The 13,288-nt window shown below is 44.4% G+C and overlaps 2 protein-coding genes across 5 annotated transcripts; both read right to left on the bottom strand.

Annotated features, from left to right (window-relative positions):
• Positions 1 to 5,603: 5,603 nt before the first annotated feature.
• On the bottom strand, positions 5,604 to 7,428 carry eif1 (eukaryotic translation initiation factor 1). The gene is made up of 4 exons (XM_020092295.2): positions 7,191 to 7,428; positions 6,328 to 6,485; positions 6,134 to 6,235; positions 5,604 to 6,027 (listed from the first exon to the last, which is right to left on the bottom strand). The coding sequence occupies exons 1-4, from the start codon at positions 7,219 to 7,221 to the stop codon at positions 5,983 to 5,985; spliced, it is 336 nt and encodes a 111-aa protein (XP_019947854.1). The 5' UTR covers positions 7,222 to 7,428; the 3' UTR covers positions 5,604 to 5,982.
• A 1,543-nt stretch (positions 7,429 to 8,971) lies between these two features.
• On the bottom strand, positions 8,972 to 12,689 carry srsf2b (serine and arginine rich splicing factor 2b). Of its 4 annotated transcripts, none has more exons than XR_002203793.2 (4): positions 12,289 to 12,689; positions 11,038 to 11,344; positions 10,028 to 10,094; positions 8,972 to 9,176 (listed from the first exon to the last, which is right to left on the bottom strand). XR_002203793.2 is itself a non-coding variant. In XM_020109552.2 (3 exons), exons 1-2 carry the CDS (start codon positions 12,687 to 12,689, stop codon positions 11,059 to 11,061), a joined length of 687 nt encoding a protein of 228 aa, XP_019965111.2. In that variant the 3' UTR covers positions 8,972 to 10,094; positions 11,038 to 11,058. The 4 variants fall into 4 exon arrangements, 2 of the variants coding, with proteins under 2 accessions (XP_019965111.2, XP_019965112.2); XR_011241161.1 differs by having other exon boundaries at positions 11,038 to 11,332; XM_020109552.2 differs by having other exon boundaries at positions 8,972 to 10,094.
• Positions 12,690 to 13,288: the final 599 nt, after the last annotated feature.

Below are 13,288 nucleotides of genomic sequence, written 5' to 3'. Positions count from 1 at the left end.
TCCTGAATGAACGGAGTGTTTTCAGGTGGAAACTTCAGTCTTAGATAAAAAGGAGATATGGTGAACAGGTTCTGTCGGATGCTTACAGTCGGAGCAGGACACGAATCAGCCAGACATGAACGCACGGTTGGCAGGCGACAGTTGCACATTTCAGCGAGTCTGAAGCACTGTTCACACACAGAGATGTTGGGACAGCAGTCACCACAGTCTGAAGAGCAACGGTCCTTAGAGAGAAAACAGCAGCAGAAACCAGACGTTTAACAAACGTTTAACTCGCGTGTTAACGACTAACAGGGACACAAGCTAATGAAGCTAACACCACTATCTGACCACGTATTCACCTTCTTCTGGCTAATTAGGATGTTTAGTAAATTACATTTCATTTGATGTTCTGGATAGATGATGTTGGATTTCTATTGAGATGTGTTTGTTTGAGCCTCTGTTCAGTCTGAACCCAAGAGAAGATTCTTACTTTTGACGTGGAACTTGTGTTGTGTCTCAGCCTCCTCAGTTTTATATAATTACGATGATCTTGTTTGTGTTTAACTATAACTAAAAGAAGTGTGCTCATGAACAATCTCTTTTAAATCTTTAAAAACACAGATCTATCATTTTAAATGATAAAATCTAGATTCTATGTGAAAACGAGTCTGATGGAACAGTTTTTATATAAATTAGTCTCCAGTGAAAATGAACCTGACCTTTATCCTTCAAACGCTCAAACTTGAATAACGTCAGATGATTGTTCTGTAGCACAAACATATAAACTATTCAAATGAAGAGTAAGGGACAGATGCACGGTTTGTCTCGTGCTGTTTCATTTCTTCACATTCTACTTCCGACAGTTCAGTTCTGTGTTCATGCTGATGCTTGTGAATCGGCCACAACAGGTCAAAGTCCACTTTCCTATTTATTTACTTGCACACGTCTGCTCTCAGTTCAGGGCGAGCACTCTGTAGACGCACCGACTGAGTTACGAGCACCAACCTTGAGACAGAATCGGACCCACAGCCCGACGCACAGAACCATCATGTAAACCCCCACGGTGATCATCAGAACAGCTGGGAGCGGGATGGAGAGCTCCCAGATGTTCAGCACCTGAGGAACAGACCGACAAACTCATGTGTACGAGCGAATCTGACAGAAGATGTTTCATCTGGTGAAATATCTGAGAATCAGTTCTTACTGTCATCGTCTCTTTTTGAGGAGGAATCTTTAACGGGGATCACATCTGGAATGAAAACAGATGTGTTGAAACCGGGTTTCTTTCCAAACGCTCCCAAAACATCCTATTTACAGAAAATGTTTCAGTCTGATCAAATTATTTCCAGAGAATCACAATCTGAGTAAATGTAGAAGTAAAGAACGTCGTGAAGGAAGAAACAGTGAAGTACAAGTTCTCTACTTCTAATGGGAGCTGAACACATTTCAACCACTGCTGAGTAAAGTAATAATAAACTCTGCTTTCATAGAACCTAATCTAATAATAGAGATAAACACCTAAATATAATGTTACAACAGATTATAAGTGAGAACGACAGGAAAGAAAGAAAGTGAAAGAAGTGCAGGAGAGTCACACTTTGTTTTAAAGACTTTCACTGAACCAGCTCCTCACGTCTCCTTCTCTAGATGTTCTCAGTGTTCTAGAGGGAACATGGTTCTCTAGATGTTCTCAGTGTTCCAGAGGGAACATGGTTCTCTAGATGCTCTCAGTGTTCCAGAGGGAACATGGTTCTCTAGATGTTCTCAGTGTTCCAGAGGGAACGTGGTTCTCTAGATGTTCTCAGTGTTCCAGAGGGAACATGGTTCTCTAGATGCTCTCAGTGTTCCAGAGGGAACATGGTTCTCTAGAGACTCAGTGTTCCAGAGGGAACATGGTTCTCTAGATGCTCTCAGTGTTCCAGAGGGAACATGGTTCTCTAGAGACTCAGTGTTCCAGAGGGAACATGGTTCTCTAGATGCTCTCAGTGTTCCAGAGGGAACATGGTTCTCTAGATGTTCTCAGTGTTCCAGAGGGAACATGGTTCTCTAGATGTTCTCAGTGTTCCAGAGGGAACATGGTTCTCTAGATGTTCTCAGTGTTCCAGAGGGAACATGGTTCTCTAGAGACTCAGTGTTCCAGAGGGAACATGGTTCTCTAGATGTTCTCAGTGTTCCAGAGGGAACATGGTTCTCTAGATGTTCTCAGTGTTCCAGAGGGAACATGGTTCTCTAGATGTTCTCAGTGTTCCAGAGGGAACATGGTTCTCTAGATGTTCTCAGTGTTCCAGAGGGAACATGGTTCTCTAGAGACTCAGTGTTCCAGAGGGAACATGGTTCTCTAGATGTTCTCAGTGTTCCAGAGAGAACATGGTTCTCTAGATGTTCTCAGTGTTCCAGAGGGAACATGGTTCTCTAGATGTTCTCAGTGTTCCAGAGGGAACATGGTTCTCTAGAGACTCAGTGTTCCAGAGGGAACATGGTTCTCTAGATGTTCTCAGTGTTCCAGAGGGAACATGGTTCTCTTGAGACCCAGTGTTCCAGAGGGAACATGGTTCTCTAGATGTTCTCAGTGTTCCAGAGGGAACATGGTTCTCTAGATGTTCTCAGTGTTCCAGAGGGAACATGGTTCTCTAGATGTTCCCAGTGTTCCAGAGGGAACATGGTTCTCTAGATGTTCTCAGTGTTCCAGAGGGAACATGGTTCTCTAGATGTTCCCAGTGTTCCAGAGGGAACATGGTTCTCTAGATGTTCCCAGTGTTCCAGAGGGAACATGGTTCTCTAGATGCTCTCAGTGTTCCAGAGGGAACATGGTTCTCTAGATGTTCTCAGTGTTCCAGGGGGAACATGGTTCTCTAGATGTTCTCAGTGTTCCAGAGGGAACATGGTTCTCTAGATGCTCTCAGTGTTCCAGAGGGAACATGGTTCTCTAGAGACTCAGTGTTCCAGAGGGAACATGGTTCTCTAGATGCTCTCAGTGTTCCAGAGGGAACATGGTTCTCTAGAGACTCAGTGTTCCAGAGGGAACATGGTTCTCTAGATGTTCTCAGTGTTCCAGAGGGAACATGGTTCTCTAGATGTTCTCAGTGTTCCAGAGGGAACATGGTTCTCTAGATGCTCTCAGTGTTCCAGAGGGAACATGGTTCTCTAGAGACTCAGTGTTCCAGAGGGAACATGGTTCTCTAGATGCTCTCAGTGTTCCAGAGGGAACATGGTTCTCTAGAGACTCAGTGTTCCAGAGGGAACATGGTTCTCTAGATGTTCTCAGTGTTCCAGAGGGAACATGGTTCTCTAGATGTTCTCAGTGTTCCAGAGGGAACATGGTTCTCTAGATGTTCTCAGTGTTCCAGAGGGAACATGGTTCTCTAGATGTTCTCAGTGTTCCAGAGGGAACATGGTTCTCTAGAGACTCAGTGTTCCAGAGGGAACATGGTTCTCTAGATGTTCTCAGTGTTCCAGAGAGAACATGGTTCTCTAGATGTTCTCAGTGTTCCAGAGGGAACATGGTTCTCTAGATGTTCTCAGTGTTCCAGAGGGAACATGGTTCTCTAGAGACTCAGTGTTCCAGAGGGAACATGGTTCTCTAGATGTTCTCAGTGTTCCAGAGGGAACATGGTTCTCTTGAGACCCAGTGTTCCAGAGGGAACATGGTTCTCTAGATGTTCTCAGTGTTCCAGAGGGAACATGGTTCTCTAGATGTTCTCAGTGTTCCAGAGGGAACATGGTTCTCTAGATGTTCCCAGTGTTCCAGAGGGAACATGGTTCTCTAGATGTTCTCAGTGTTCCAGAGGGAACATGGTTCTCTAGATGTTCCCAGTGTTCCAGAGGGAACATGGTTCTCTAGATGTTCCCAGTGTTCCAGAGGGAACATGGTTCTCTAGATGCTCTCAGTGTTCCAGAGGGAACATGGTTCTCTAGATGTTCTCAGTGTTCCAGGGGGAACATGGTTCTCCAGAGAAGCAGCAGTTAAACTAACGGAATAATAAATATAGAGGGGGGTGACGACACAAGCTAACAGTGTGCTAACAGAGAAACCAGGAATAAACCCGCTGTTAGCGTCTCACCGCTCCGTTCGCCTCTGTCTTCGTCAGCGGGTCGTACGTGATCGTCCGTAGATTCACCGTGAAGTCACATTCTTAGTCTTTTAATCGCTGAAGCAGAAAAGGACGTAATTCTCCCGCCTGCTAGCAAAACAACCGTTAGCTTCAGCGGCGGCTGCGTTGCCATGGAGCCCGACGGGTCACAGCGAGGGACAAAAGAGACGCGGGAGGAAGGCGAAACCAAAATAACAATGTGGAAACAGAAATGAACCAGAGTCACAGACCTGAGGTGTCATTCCTCAAACTCAGATCACCAGTGAGCCTATTTCTACAGACCGTTTTTTCCCTGAGTCATTCAATGGTCACTGTGACCATTTTCTTTGTCTCATCGATGTCAACAAGCAGCAACGTCTCTGTCCTGAACTCAACGAGAGACAAACTCCCAGAGACACTTTCTGAGCAGCAACTAAAGCTCAGAGTCACGTGAGGGACGATCTGTCTCCAGGACACGAGGACAATAGATACTGATGAACCTGAACACAACAGGATTTACTACATTGATGAGAAACATAATCACTTTATCTTTGAGTTCGAACAACTGATCAAACATTCCCTCGAGTCCCTTCAAGTGGACAAACACGTTTTATTACGCCACCGTGACTTTGACTTCAGTGAAAAACCTTCCTCACATTCTACATCAGTGAGATCAGCTGTGTCTCGTCTCTTTGTGATGACACATGTTCTTCCTGCTCTGCTGTATATTGAGCAGCGGATTCTGCTAAATAGAGAAACAGGACTTAAGAGAATTTGTGCATTAGTCCACAGATTCCGTTTATAATAAAAAAAAAAACAGGCACACAGAGAAACAGGCTCATCAACTGCATGTACTTTATTGAGCCAAATGTGGATTTTTCAAAACAGACTCGCTCCCTCGTCACCATCAGTCATAGGAGCACAGTGTGACCTGGCCATGGCTTTAAATTTAACTGCATTACTACATACTAACCGTTATTTATACATTATTGCAATATGAAATGAAAGATTGAAGTGTGAGTAACCACAGGTTTGGTGAGTTTCTTTCTCGGACCAAACAAGAAAGCTGGTCATACATCAGAGTAGGAAACTTCATTTACCAGTTAATCCAAAATGACTCATTGAAACCACCTTTAAATGATGTTTCCCAAAGATCACCAGCATCAACTTCTGTTCCCACTCTAGAGGGTTCATGTGATCACATAGTGAACTGACGCAGCTTCCACACAGGACTCGCTCTGACCTAATTATGACCAGAGAACATCCACGTAGTTTGAAACTTGCATTAGCAGGAGAATAATGAAACAAGTAATTCAATTAAAAACATTTGATGCTGGAGACAGTCAGCTCTTGACAGGACCTCTGCTCTCTAACCTGTGAGCAGGCAGCGAGACATAACAGCAATGAGATGTTGAGAAAAAAAAACAAGACTGACAAATCATGCAGACAACCCCCCCCCCCCCCCTTCCAAGCTGCAGGCTCCTCAATGATACACATCAGCTGTTACAGATGTGACCCCCCCTCCATTCCCCATGACAACACTCCAACACATGGAGACTCATTGTTTTATTGAAACACCTTGAAATACAAAACAAAAAGTTACATGAAACTGTGCCTCTTTATTGACACGAGGCCTAAAAATAAAAAATAAAAGGAATAAACAAGGGGGGGAGGTGGGCGGGGTCATCACCACTCATCCCTGATGTTGTGTGGAGCTGCAGTGGTGTGTCTTTGTGAGAGCGAGCCTGCCCCCTGGTGTTGTAGGGGGATGGTGTTACAGAGTCCCATGTTTGTCAAGAGGTAAATCTCATGTTAGCTAGTAGGAGCTGGTGGGACTACAAGGGGGGGGGGCCAACAGCAGCACATAGGAGGAAGGGAGGAGGGTTAATGGCCTTCCAGGAGAGACGGGGAGAGGACTGATCTGCAGCTTCTAGAAGCCGTGGACTTTGAGCTGGTCATCCTTGGCCAGGTTAACCTGCAGAGACAGAACAAGGACTGATCAATGAAAACGCCCCCTGACCCACTTCACCAACGTTCCAAACACAGCATGAAAAGAAACTCGTGTGATTCTTCTGACGTACCTCAGTGAGGAACAGGCAGATATCCTTGCGCTGGTCACCCTGCAGCTGGATCACTTCACCATACTCTGGGTGCTCAATCACTGTGCCGTTGCAGGCAAACTTCTGTTAGGGAGCAAAACAATGAATCTGTAAGTCAGACACCATGACGTGGTCAAATGTTACTTCTAAAGACCAAGCGAAACAGAAAATCCCACCTTCTTGAAAGCCTTGACTAGCTTCTTCTTGTCATATCGGGGGGAGATGCCCTGGACAGTGGTGAGGGTCTTCCTGCCGTTCCGCTGTTGGATTCTTATGTGGATGTATTCCTCAGTCCCAGCTGGGTGTTGGTCATCACCCTTATCAGCAAAGGGGTCTGGAGGGGACGGGGTAGAAGAACAGCTTTGTTAGAGCCACTAAATAAACACAGGAAAACCGTGGAACCGTCGTCCCCACTAAATCACCAAACGTGCTTTAATTAACAAGATGTTCCATATTCTGTCAGGGTCGTTTCGTTTTTCTGGACGTCTGTATCTGAAAATGTCAGTGTCGTGTTTCAGTTTAGAAACTGCGCAGACGTCCAGGCTACATGTAGAGCTAAAGAGCTTGCTGCGGCCTGGCAGCTAGTTAGCAACAGCCTAACGGGAGCTTCTGGTCAGCAGACGGGGGAGAAAACGGCATCGTCATGACGTTAAACTTTCGTCTTCACATCGATGAAGAATCCCAGAACGCACGAGTCAATCAAATCAGACTTTCTGGGGATTCACGCGCAGAAAACACACATTTTCGTCCGCGGAGCTGACGCGTCCGAAGAATAAGCTAACGCGTTAGCCGTGGCATGTAGGCCCAATGGCGGCCGTTGGAACAACAAGCAGCCTGTGGACGAACGACGAAATCCAAACCCGCACATGAATTCACTGCGGATGAAGAATTCTACTGAGCTGGTCGCTGAGAGGGAGACGTGTTGAGTCGATGGTCAACATCGAAGCGATTAAAGCTCCCTGTTAAAACCTGAGCGTTAGCCTCGCTAGCTCTCGCCCTTCCCCCACCTTGTCTTCCCCGTCGGATAAAACGCACTCACCATAAGTTTGGAGGTTCTGGATAGCGGACATACGATTTGATTGGATTTCCTTTTCGGATGATAACTTGGTGAACGGGCGGTGAGTCAGCGGGCTGTGGCTGTGGAGCTGTTCCGGTCTGGTTCGGGAGGAAACGTTCACGTCGTCTGTCGCTGCTTCTCACAAAATGGAGCCGAAGAGTCCGCACGGCTGGAAAACAAGCTTTTATTGCCCCGCCCCGAAACTGACGTCACGACGTCGCCAACGTAGAAGGTGACACGTCGCCACCGGCCACGCCCCGATTGTTCCCCACTTTACTGGAAAGGTGACGTCACCGTGTGAGCACAGAGTCAGAATGAAAAATACAAAAGTTTAACTTTCAGGAACTTTTATTATTTATTGAGTTAAACTTACACTGAAGGGTTTTATTTATTTAGAGAGATGTGGAGAAATCAATGACGGATGGGTGATACACAGATAGATAACTAGATAGATAGATGAATAAATAGATAGATAGATGAATAAATAAATAGATAGATGAATAAATAGATAGATAGATGAATACATAATTAGACAGATGAATAAATAGATAGATAGATGAATACATAATTAGATAGATGAATAAATAGATAGATAGTTGAATAAATAGATAGATAGATTAATAAATAGATAGATAGATGAAAACATAATTAGATAGATGAATACATAGATAGATGTACAGATGGGTGCACTGACACGTAAGAGGCAGTAATTAAGAGTAACAGTTTTAATTATAGTGCGTGCATAAAATCCATAAGACAAATATGTAAGACACATTCAAATATTAGTCGCAGTAATTTTATTTTTCATATTTTGTATATAGATCAGCAATATATTATAAAATGTATGGAGGATATGAAAATATTTAAAAAGTCAATTATATAAAAAGTACTAAACTTAAATGGATAAAAACTAAAACTACTTTGCTCACACTGCATTTTATATATATATATTTACACAGTATATATGATTGTAGTTCTTAGGCTGAGCCATATTTGTGCTGTTTATCATGGAATAATATTTTACCCCTACTTTTTACATCATACGCGATTCATGGCTTCACTTGTGAATGAGTTCAGGTACATGCAGCCCTTCTGCCCGTCCTGGGAGAAGAGGCCTCACATGTGACTGAGGTTTCTATGTTTTCACTGTTAATATGGAGGATTTTCCTCTTGTTGAGGGTGAAGGACACAAGATGTTCCACCTTGTTCAGATCTTTGAGACAAAGTGTGATTTGTGAATACGGGCTGTACAAATTAGATCGTTTCTACTGCAGAGAGTCAAGTTACCATTCATTGAATTAAAAAACAAGGGAGGTCAAGATCAAATTATCAGTCTGAACTGCACATGTTGAACAGTGAAAGCTCCAGTGTGTAAGATTTGGGTGAAAGGAAACTATCGGCAGAAATTTAATGTAGAATAATTCCTCATGATGTTTTCACTAATTTGTTTCATCTAAATTGTAGTTTTCTCTACCCTAGAAAAGATCCTTTATATTTAAACACTTTATATTTACATGGAGGGGACCCTCTCTACGGAGGCCGCCATGTTTTTTACATTAGTCCAGACTGGACAAACTAAACACTGAGTTTTTATAACGACTGAAGCTGCCGCAGGTTGTTTTTCAAGTTTGGAAGGAGAGGGGGAGGGGAGGGGTGTTCAGCTGCAACATGACACTTCACCACTAGATGTCACTCAATTCTAGACACTGTACCTTTGAAACACCAAAAACAAACTGGGGAATAAAAAAAGAGGTCGTCAAAAATACCAAATAACTCTTTATTGAAGGTCTCATTTTTCGATGACATGGGAAATAAACTTTTGATGGTACAGAGCATGAGACTGCAGCGACCGTACCACTGGTAGTCACAGGAGCTTTCTGGAGAATACTGGATACATCCAAGCACTCAGCAGAGCAACACGCCACCTTAACAGCTAACCAGCAATACTCAACTGCTACACAACTGCGCCTAGTGCACAAAAACACATACAGGCAGGATTAGGATCAGAAATTAAAAAAAGAAAACATGAAGAACAAAACACAGAGTCTAAGAGTGCAGAGAATGATATCCTTTAAAATAAAATGACTCGAGGAGACGAGTGATACCTTAAAATTGGACATGACACATTCTACACATTGATGACCTTTACCCACACTTTTTAAGTTTCACTCAATTTACTGGACTTCACATGTGATTATATTTAACTTGAGTTAGAATAAACGACTGTCCTGACTACACAGACAACACCCTGAGCAGCAGCAACCAAAGGAAGGAAGCATTCATTGTTGTTAATGAGGAATTACTTCAATTTAACGAGTATACTGGTGTGTGAGGGCTGAATCAAGGGAAAACTAAAAAGATTTTCTTCACATTTTTTATGCTTTGGGTCACTTTGGATGTCTTTTTTATTCCATATTGAAAAATGCATTTTGGCGTTCAAGTTCTTAGTGAGGGCCTGATGTTTATGTCTCATTATTTTGACGCCTGTATCAGAGAGTGAGATTACAGAGAAGCTAGTATAAAACAGCAGCCCCCCCCCCCCCCCCCGCCCCAGGTCAACATTTCTACAATATGAATGTTTGCAAAGAAGAAACTCAAAAGCAAGCGAGACTCTGCGGAACACACTCCGTGATACAGGCTGCAGAGTGAACCCATCTGAAGTCGTGTCTAAACACGACTTCCACCCTTTTTATAAATGATAAAAATGTTATGAAAAGTAAAATAAAAATCACAGCACATAGATGACATGAAAAAAAAAAAAAAGCTGTACTGAGGCCAAATAAGTGAAAGAACAAAGCAACAGGTAACACAGTAATAACCTTTAACAGCTGGACACGTCGCTCGTGTGGGATCCTGTCTAAGAAGTTCTGACGTCATCACCTGAAACTGTCAAAAGAAGGAAAAGTTAGGGAACATTTATGAATCAATTCATTTAACAAACCTCCAGTTTTAAGTCGGACCACCTGATCACTTGTGCAGTTTGAGCTGAACTTGATTGGAAACAGGAAGCTACATCAATGATCTAAAATTAACTTATCCTCTAAATCTCTATGAAACAGACGTTGCACGTTTGATTCCTCATATCAACGTGTTTCTGGTAAAAGCATGAAGTTCTGTGAATATGGACGTGTTTCCATCAGCCAGTAGCTCTGAATGTGACCAGCAGCTCAACATGGAGCGCCGTGACAACAACCTACACTCTGTTGTCGAGGACGTCTCACCACCATCTTCTCCTATGGATTTAACCAATAAATGGGAAAGAGCCATTTCCTGTGTGCCGATAGCTCACGATCAGAATTTATAGTCACACGGAGGAAGGTAAAAATTCCAGAACGCTTTCTGATTGGACGGTGATTGAGTAAAGACCTCCATCAGATCTACAATATTAAAAAGTAAAGAAGACAATAGAGGTGAAATGAAACAAAGTGGGGATGACTTGAGCGACAAGCTGGACAAACCTCAATTCCTCCCAAGCACCACAACCCTAACACCATCCTCCTACAGGACAGCTGATGCCCGAGGGGCAGAGGGAGGAGTCGTACCTCAGCACTAAACCAACATTCAAGTTTGTTTCAACTGTTCTTTAACAAAAAAGAAAAGGAAAAGTTAAGAGTCTGTCGACTAATTCAAACATCGGTGTTTTTCTTAGGCGAGACATTGTTATTTCAAAGTAAAATGTATTTTTCTCAGTCTGGGTCTAAATTGGTTTTAAATTAAAATTACACCAGAATCCTCCTGAATTCTTTGCAGCCACATTTCAACAACCTGAAAGAGCCACAGGAAATAAAACTTGAATTAAATTGTCTTAGTGCTTTGATATCAAACTCACCTGCTGCTGATGTGCAGATCTCTACGGGGTTTCACCTCCGTTTTCTGCTGCGGACTTGGGCTGGCTTTTAGACCTGGACCTGGACCCTCTTTTGGAGGCAGGGGTGTGGCTTCTGGACCTAGACTTGGACTTGGATTTTGATCTGGAGCGAGAATGGGACTTGGCCTTGGTGTCCTTGTTCCTGGGAGAGTGGGACTTGGATCTGGAGTAGGAGCGGGATCTGCTGGAGCGGGATCGGCTGCGGGAACGAGAGCGGCTCCTGCTGCGGGATCTGCTGCGTCTTCTTTGTCTCGGGCTGCGGGAAGAGCTGGATACATTCAGTGGGTTGGGTTATCATCGGCAAAGTGAAAACAGCTGGACCTGAAGGGGGGTCACACTGACACCCCCAACACATCGTCCTACAGATATGATCAGAGTTTCATTTGGTCGTAGATAATAAACTTACATCAGCAGATCAGATGTCCTGAGACTTTTATCTATTCTCGTCCTGATTACCCGTCTGGGCTCCCTACACTGACTGTTAGCTCGAGAACCGACTTTACAGCCCAAAAACACACATGTATTGAACTTGTATGTTCCCTCCCTGCTCCTCACTCCCAAGAGGAGATCTTGAGTTTTAAGAACACTTTGGAACTCTCACCCAACTTATCTCACGTAGAACTTCTCTTATTCTGTTGTATTTTTATTGTCTCCAAATACCGAAGTGCTATGACGACACAATTTCCCTCTGGGGATGAGTAAAGTCATCTATCTTACTTCTTAATGAGTTATTAGGAATGATTGGGTTACACTTGTTTAATTGTTTGTTCTATATATAAAATTTATTTACTGCTTTATCTCTCATGTGACCAAAGTCCTTTTACTCAACCACTTTCGGTTTTATAGCTTCTTGAAAAGCACTTGGTGACGTTTTAAAGAAGAGCGCTGTAAAGAGGGTTTATTATATTATAATATTATATGATTAGAATTAGTGAAGACGGTTCATATGTGAGAACATCTGATGATGGATCGATGCTGGATCCTTAGTTTCTCCTGGTTACTTCAGGAACATGCAGTTTGTTATTTACGGAGAAAACTCTTGATAATGTATTTACATGAATTTAGTTTCAGCCGAACTGTGGTTTCAGTCAGACCGGTGGAAATAAACACGTCTCCTCTTCTGTGTGAGCGTGTTCGGGTCGGCGGGTCGAGGACAAAGCGAAAAGTCGGATTCTCCCGCGGTAGTTTCATGAAACACTAACTGGTTCTCACCTCCTGCTTCGGCGGCCATAACCTCCTCCGTGCCTCCGGGGCGCTCCTCCTCGCCGTCCGCCACCTCCTCCTCCGCCGCCGCCACCGCCGCCGCCGCCTCCGTTGTGGGAGTCGGGGGGTCTTCCGTACCGGGCCATCTGAACCCGGAGCTCCCGTCCGTCCAGGAGCGCGCCATCCATGGCGTCCATCGCGTCCTCGGCGTCGCGCTTGTCGTGAAAACGCACGAAGGCGAAGCCGCGGCTCTCCTTCGTGTAGCGATCGCGCGGGATGTAGACGTCGCCGACCCGGCCGTACTTCTCGAACACCCGCCGGAGGGTTTCTGGGGAGGTCCGGTACGTCAGGTTGTCCACTTTGAGCGAAGTCATGCCGTCGACGTCCGGGGGAGGCCTTCCGTAACTCATGGCGAGGAGCCCGCGAGGCCTGGTCACCGTCTCACGAACACCGGGAGTCTCCGCTGGGAGGCGAAACGTCCGCTCACACGGTTCAGGGTCGAAGAGTGGAGACGGACGGAAACGTTGACGCACGTGGATTCGTTCGGTTCGAGGATCGAGTCAGACGCTGCGGAACTTCTGCTGCTGCTTCTTCTTCTGGGGCTTCTTCCTCCTCCTCGAGGGTTTAATGGCGGTTGGTTATCGGCGCACCACCGCCCCCGTCTGGAGAGGAGTGGGAGTCAGACTGCACTACATTCTCCTCTTTTAGAAACCTGAACGTTTCCGGTATCACCTCTAATAATATAATAACATTAATATTATACAGCAGCTTTCATCGATACAGGTTTTAAAAATATAATAATACATAAATTCTACATGTGCATATGTTGTTTTATTTTCGATCGGAAGTTGCGCAAGTTATCTTGTTGTGCTAGCATGCTAGCAGTGAGCGACTCCTGAACTCTGTCGGAGCAGACTCAGGGTGACGTGTCTGGTTCCACACGAGGTGTCCGAACACGTGCTGGAATAAAAACTGCAACGATCATTGTCCTCTGCTGCTGAACTCCTGC

This window comes from Paralichthys olivaceus, chromosome 5 (assembly GCF_024713975.1).
Source record: "Paralichthys olivaceus isolate ysfri-2021 chromosome 5, ASM2471397v2, whole genome shotgun sequence".
Classification (NCBI taxonomy): Eukaryota; Metazoa; Chordata; class Actinopteri; order Pleuronectiformes; family Paralichthyidae; genus Paralichthys; species Paralichthys olivaceus.
This window is presented reverse-complemented; position numbering and strand designations above follow the sequence as displayed.

What these genes read in the sequence shown, in the direction of transcription:
- eif1 (XM_020092295.2), bottom strand. Translation starts at nt 7,221, where the DNA reads ATGTCCGCTATCCAGAACCTCCAAACTTATG. An exon ending in CCAGAACCTCCAAACTTATG is followed by an intron (nt 6,486 to 7,190) that starts GTGAGTGCGTTT and finishes CGTCCCCTCCAG; the next exon opens with ACCCCTTTGCTGATAAGGGT. An exon ending in TAGTCAAGGCTTTCAAGAAG is followed by an intron (nt 6,236 to 6,327) that starts GTGGGATTTTCT and finishes GCTCCCTAACAG; the next exon opens with AAGTTTGCCTGCAACGGCAC.
- srsf2b (XM_020109552.2), bottom strand. Translation starts at nt 12,689, where the DNA reads ATGAGTTACGGAAGGCCTCCCCCGGACGTCGACGGCATGACTTCGCTC. An exon ending in TATGGCCGCCGAAGCAGGAG is followed by an intron (nt 11,345 to 12,288) that starts GTGAGAACCAGT and finishes GAATGTATCCAG; the next exon opens with CTCTTCCCGCAGCCCGAGAC.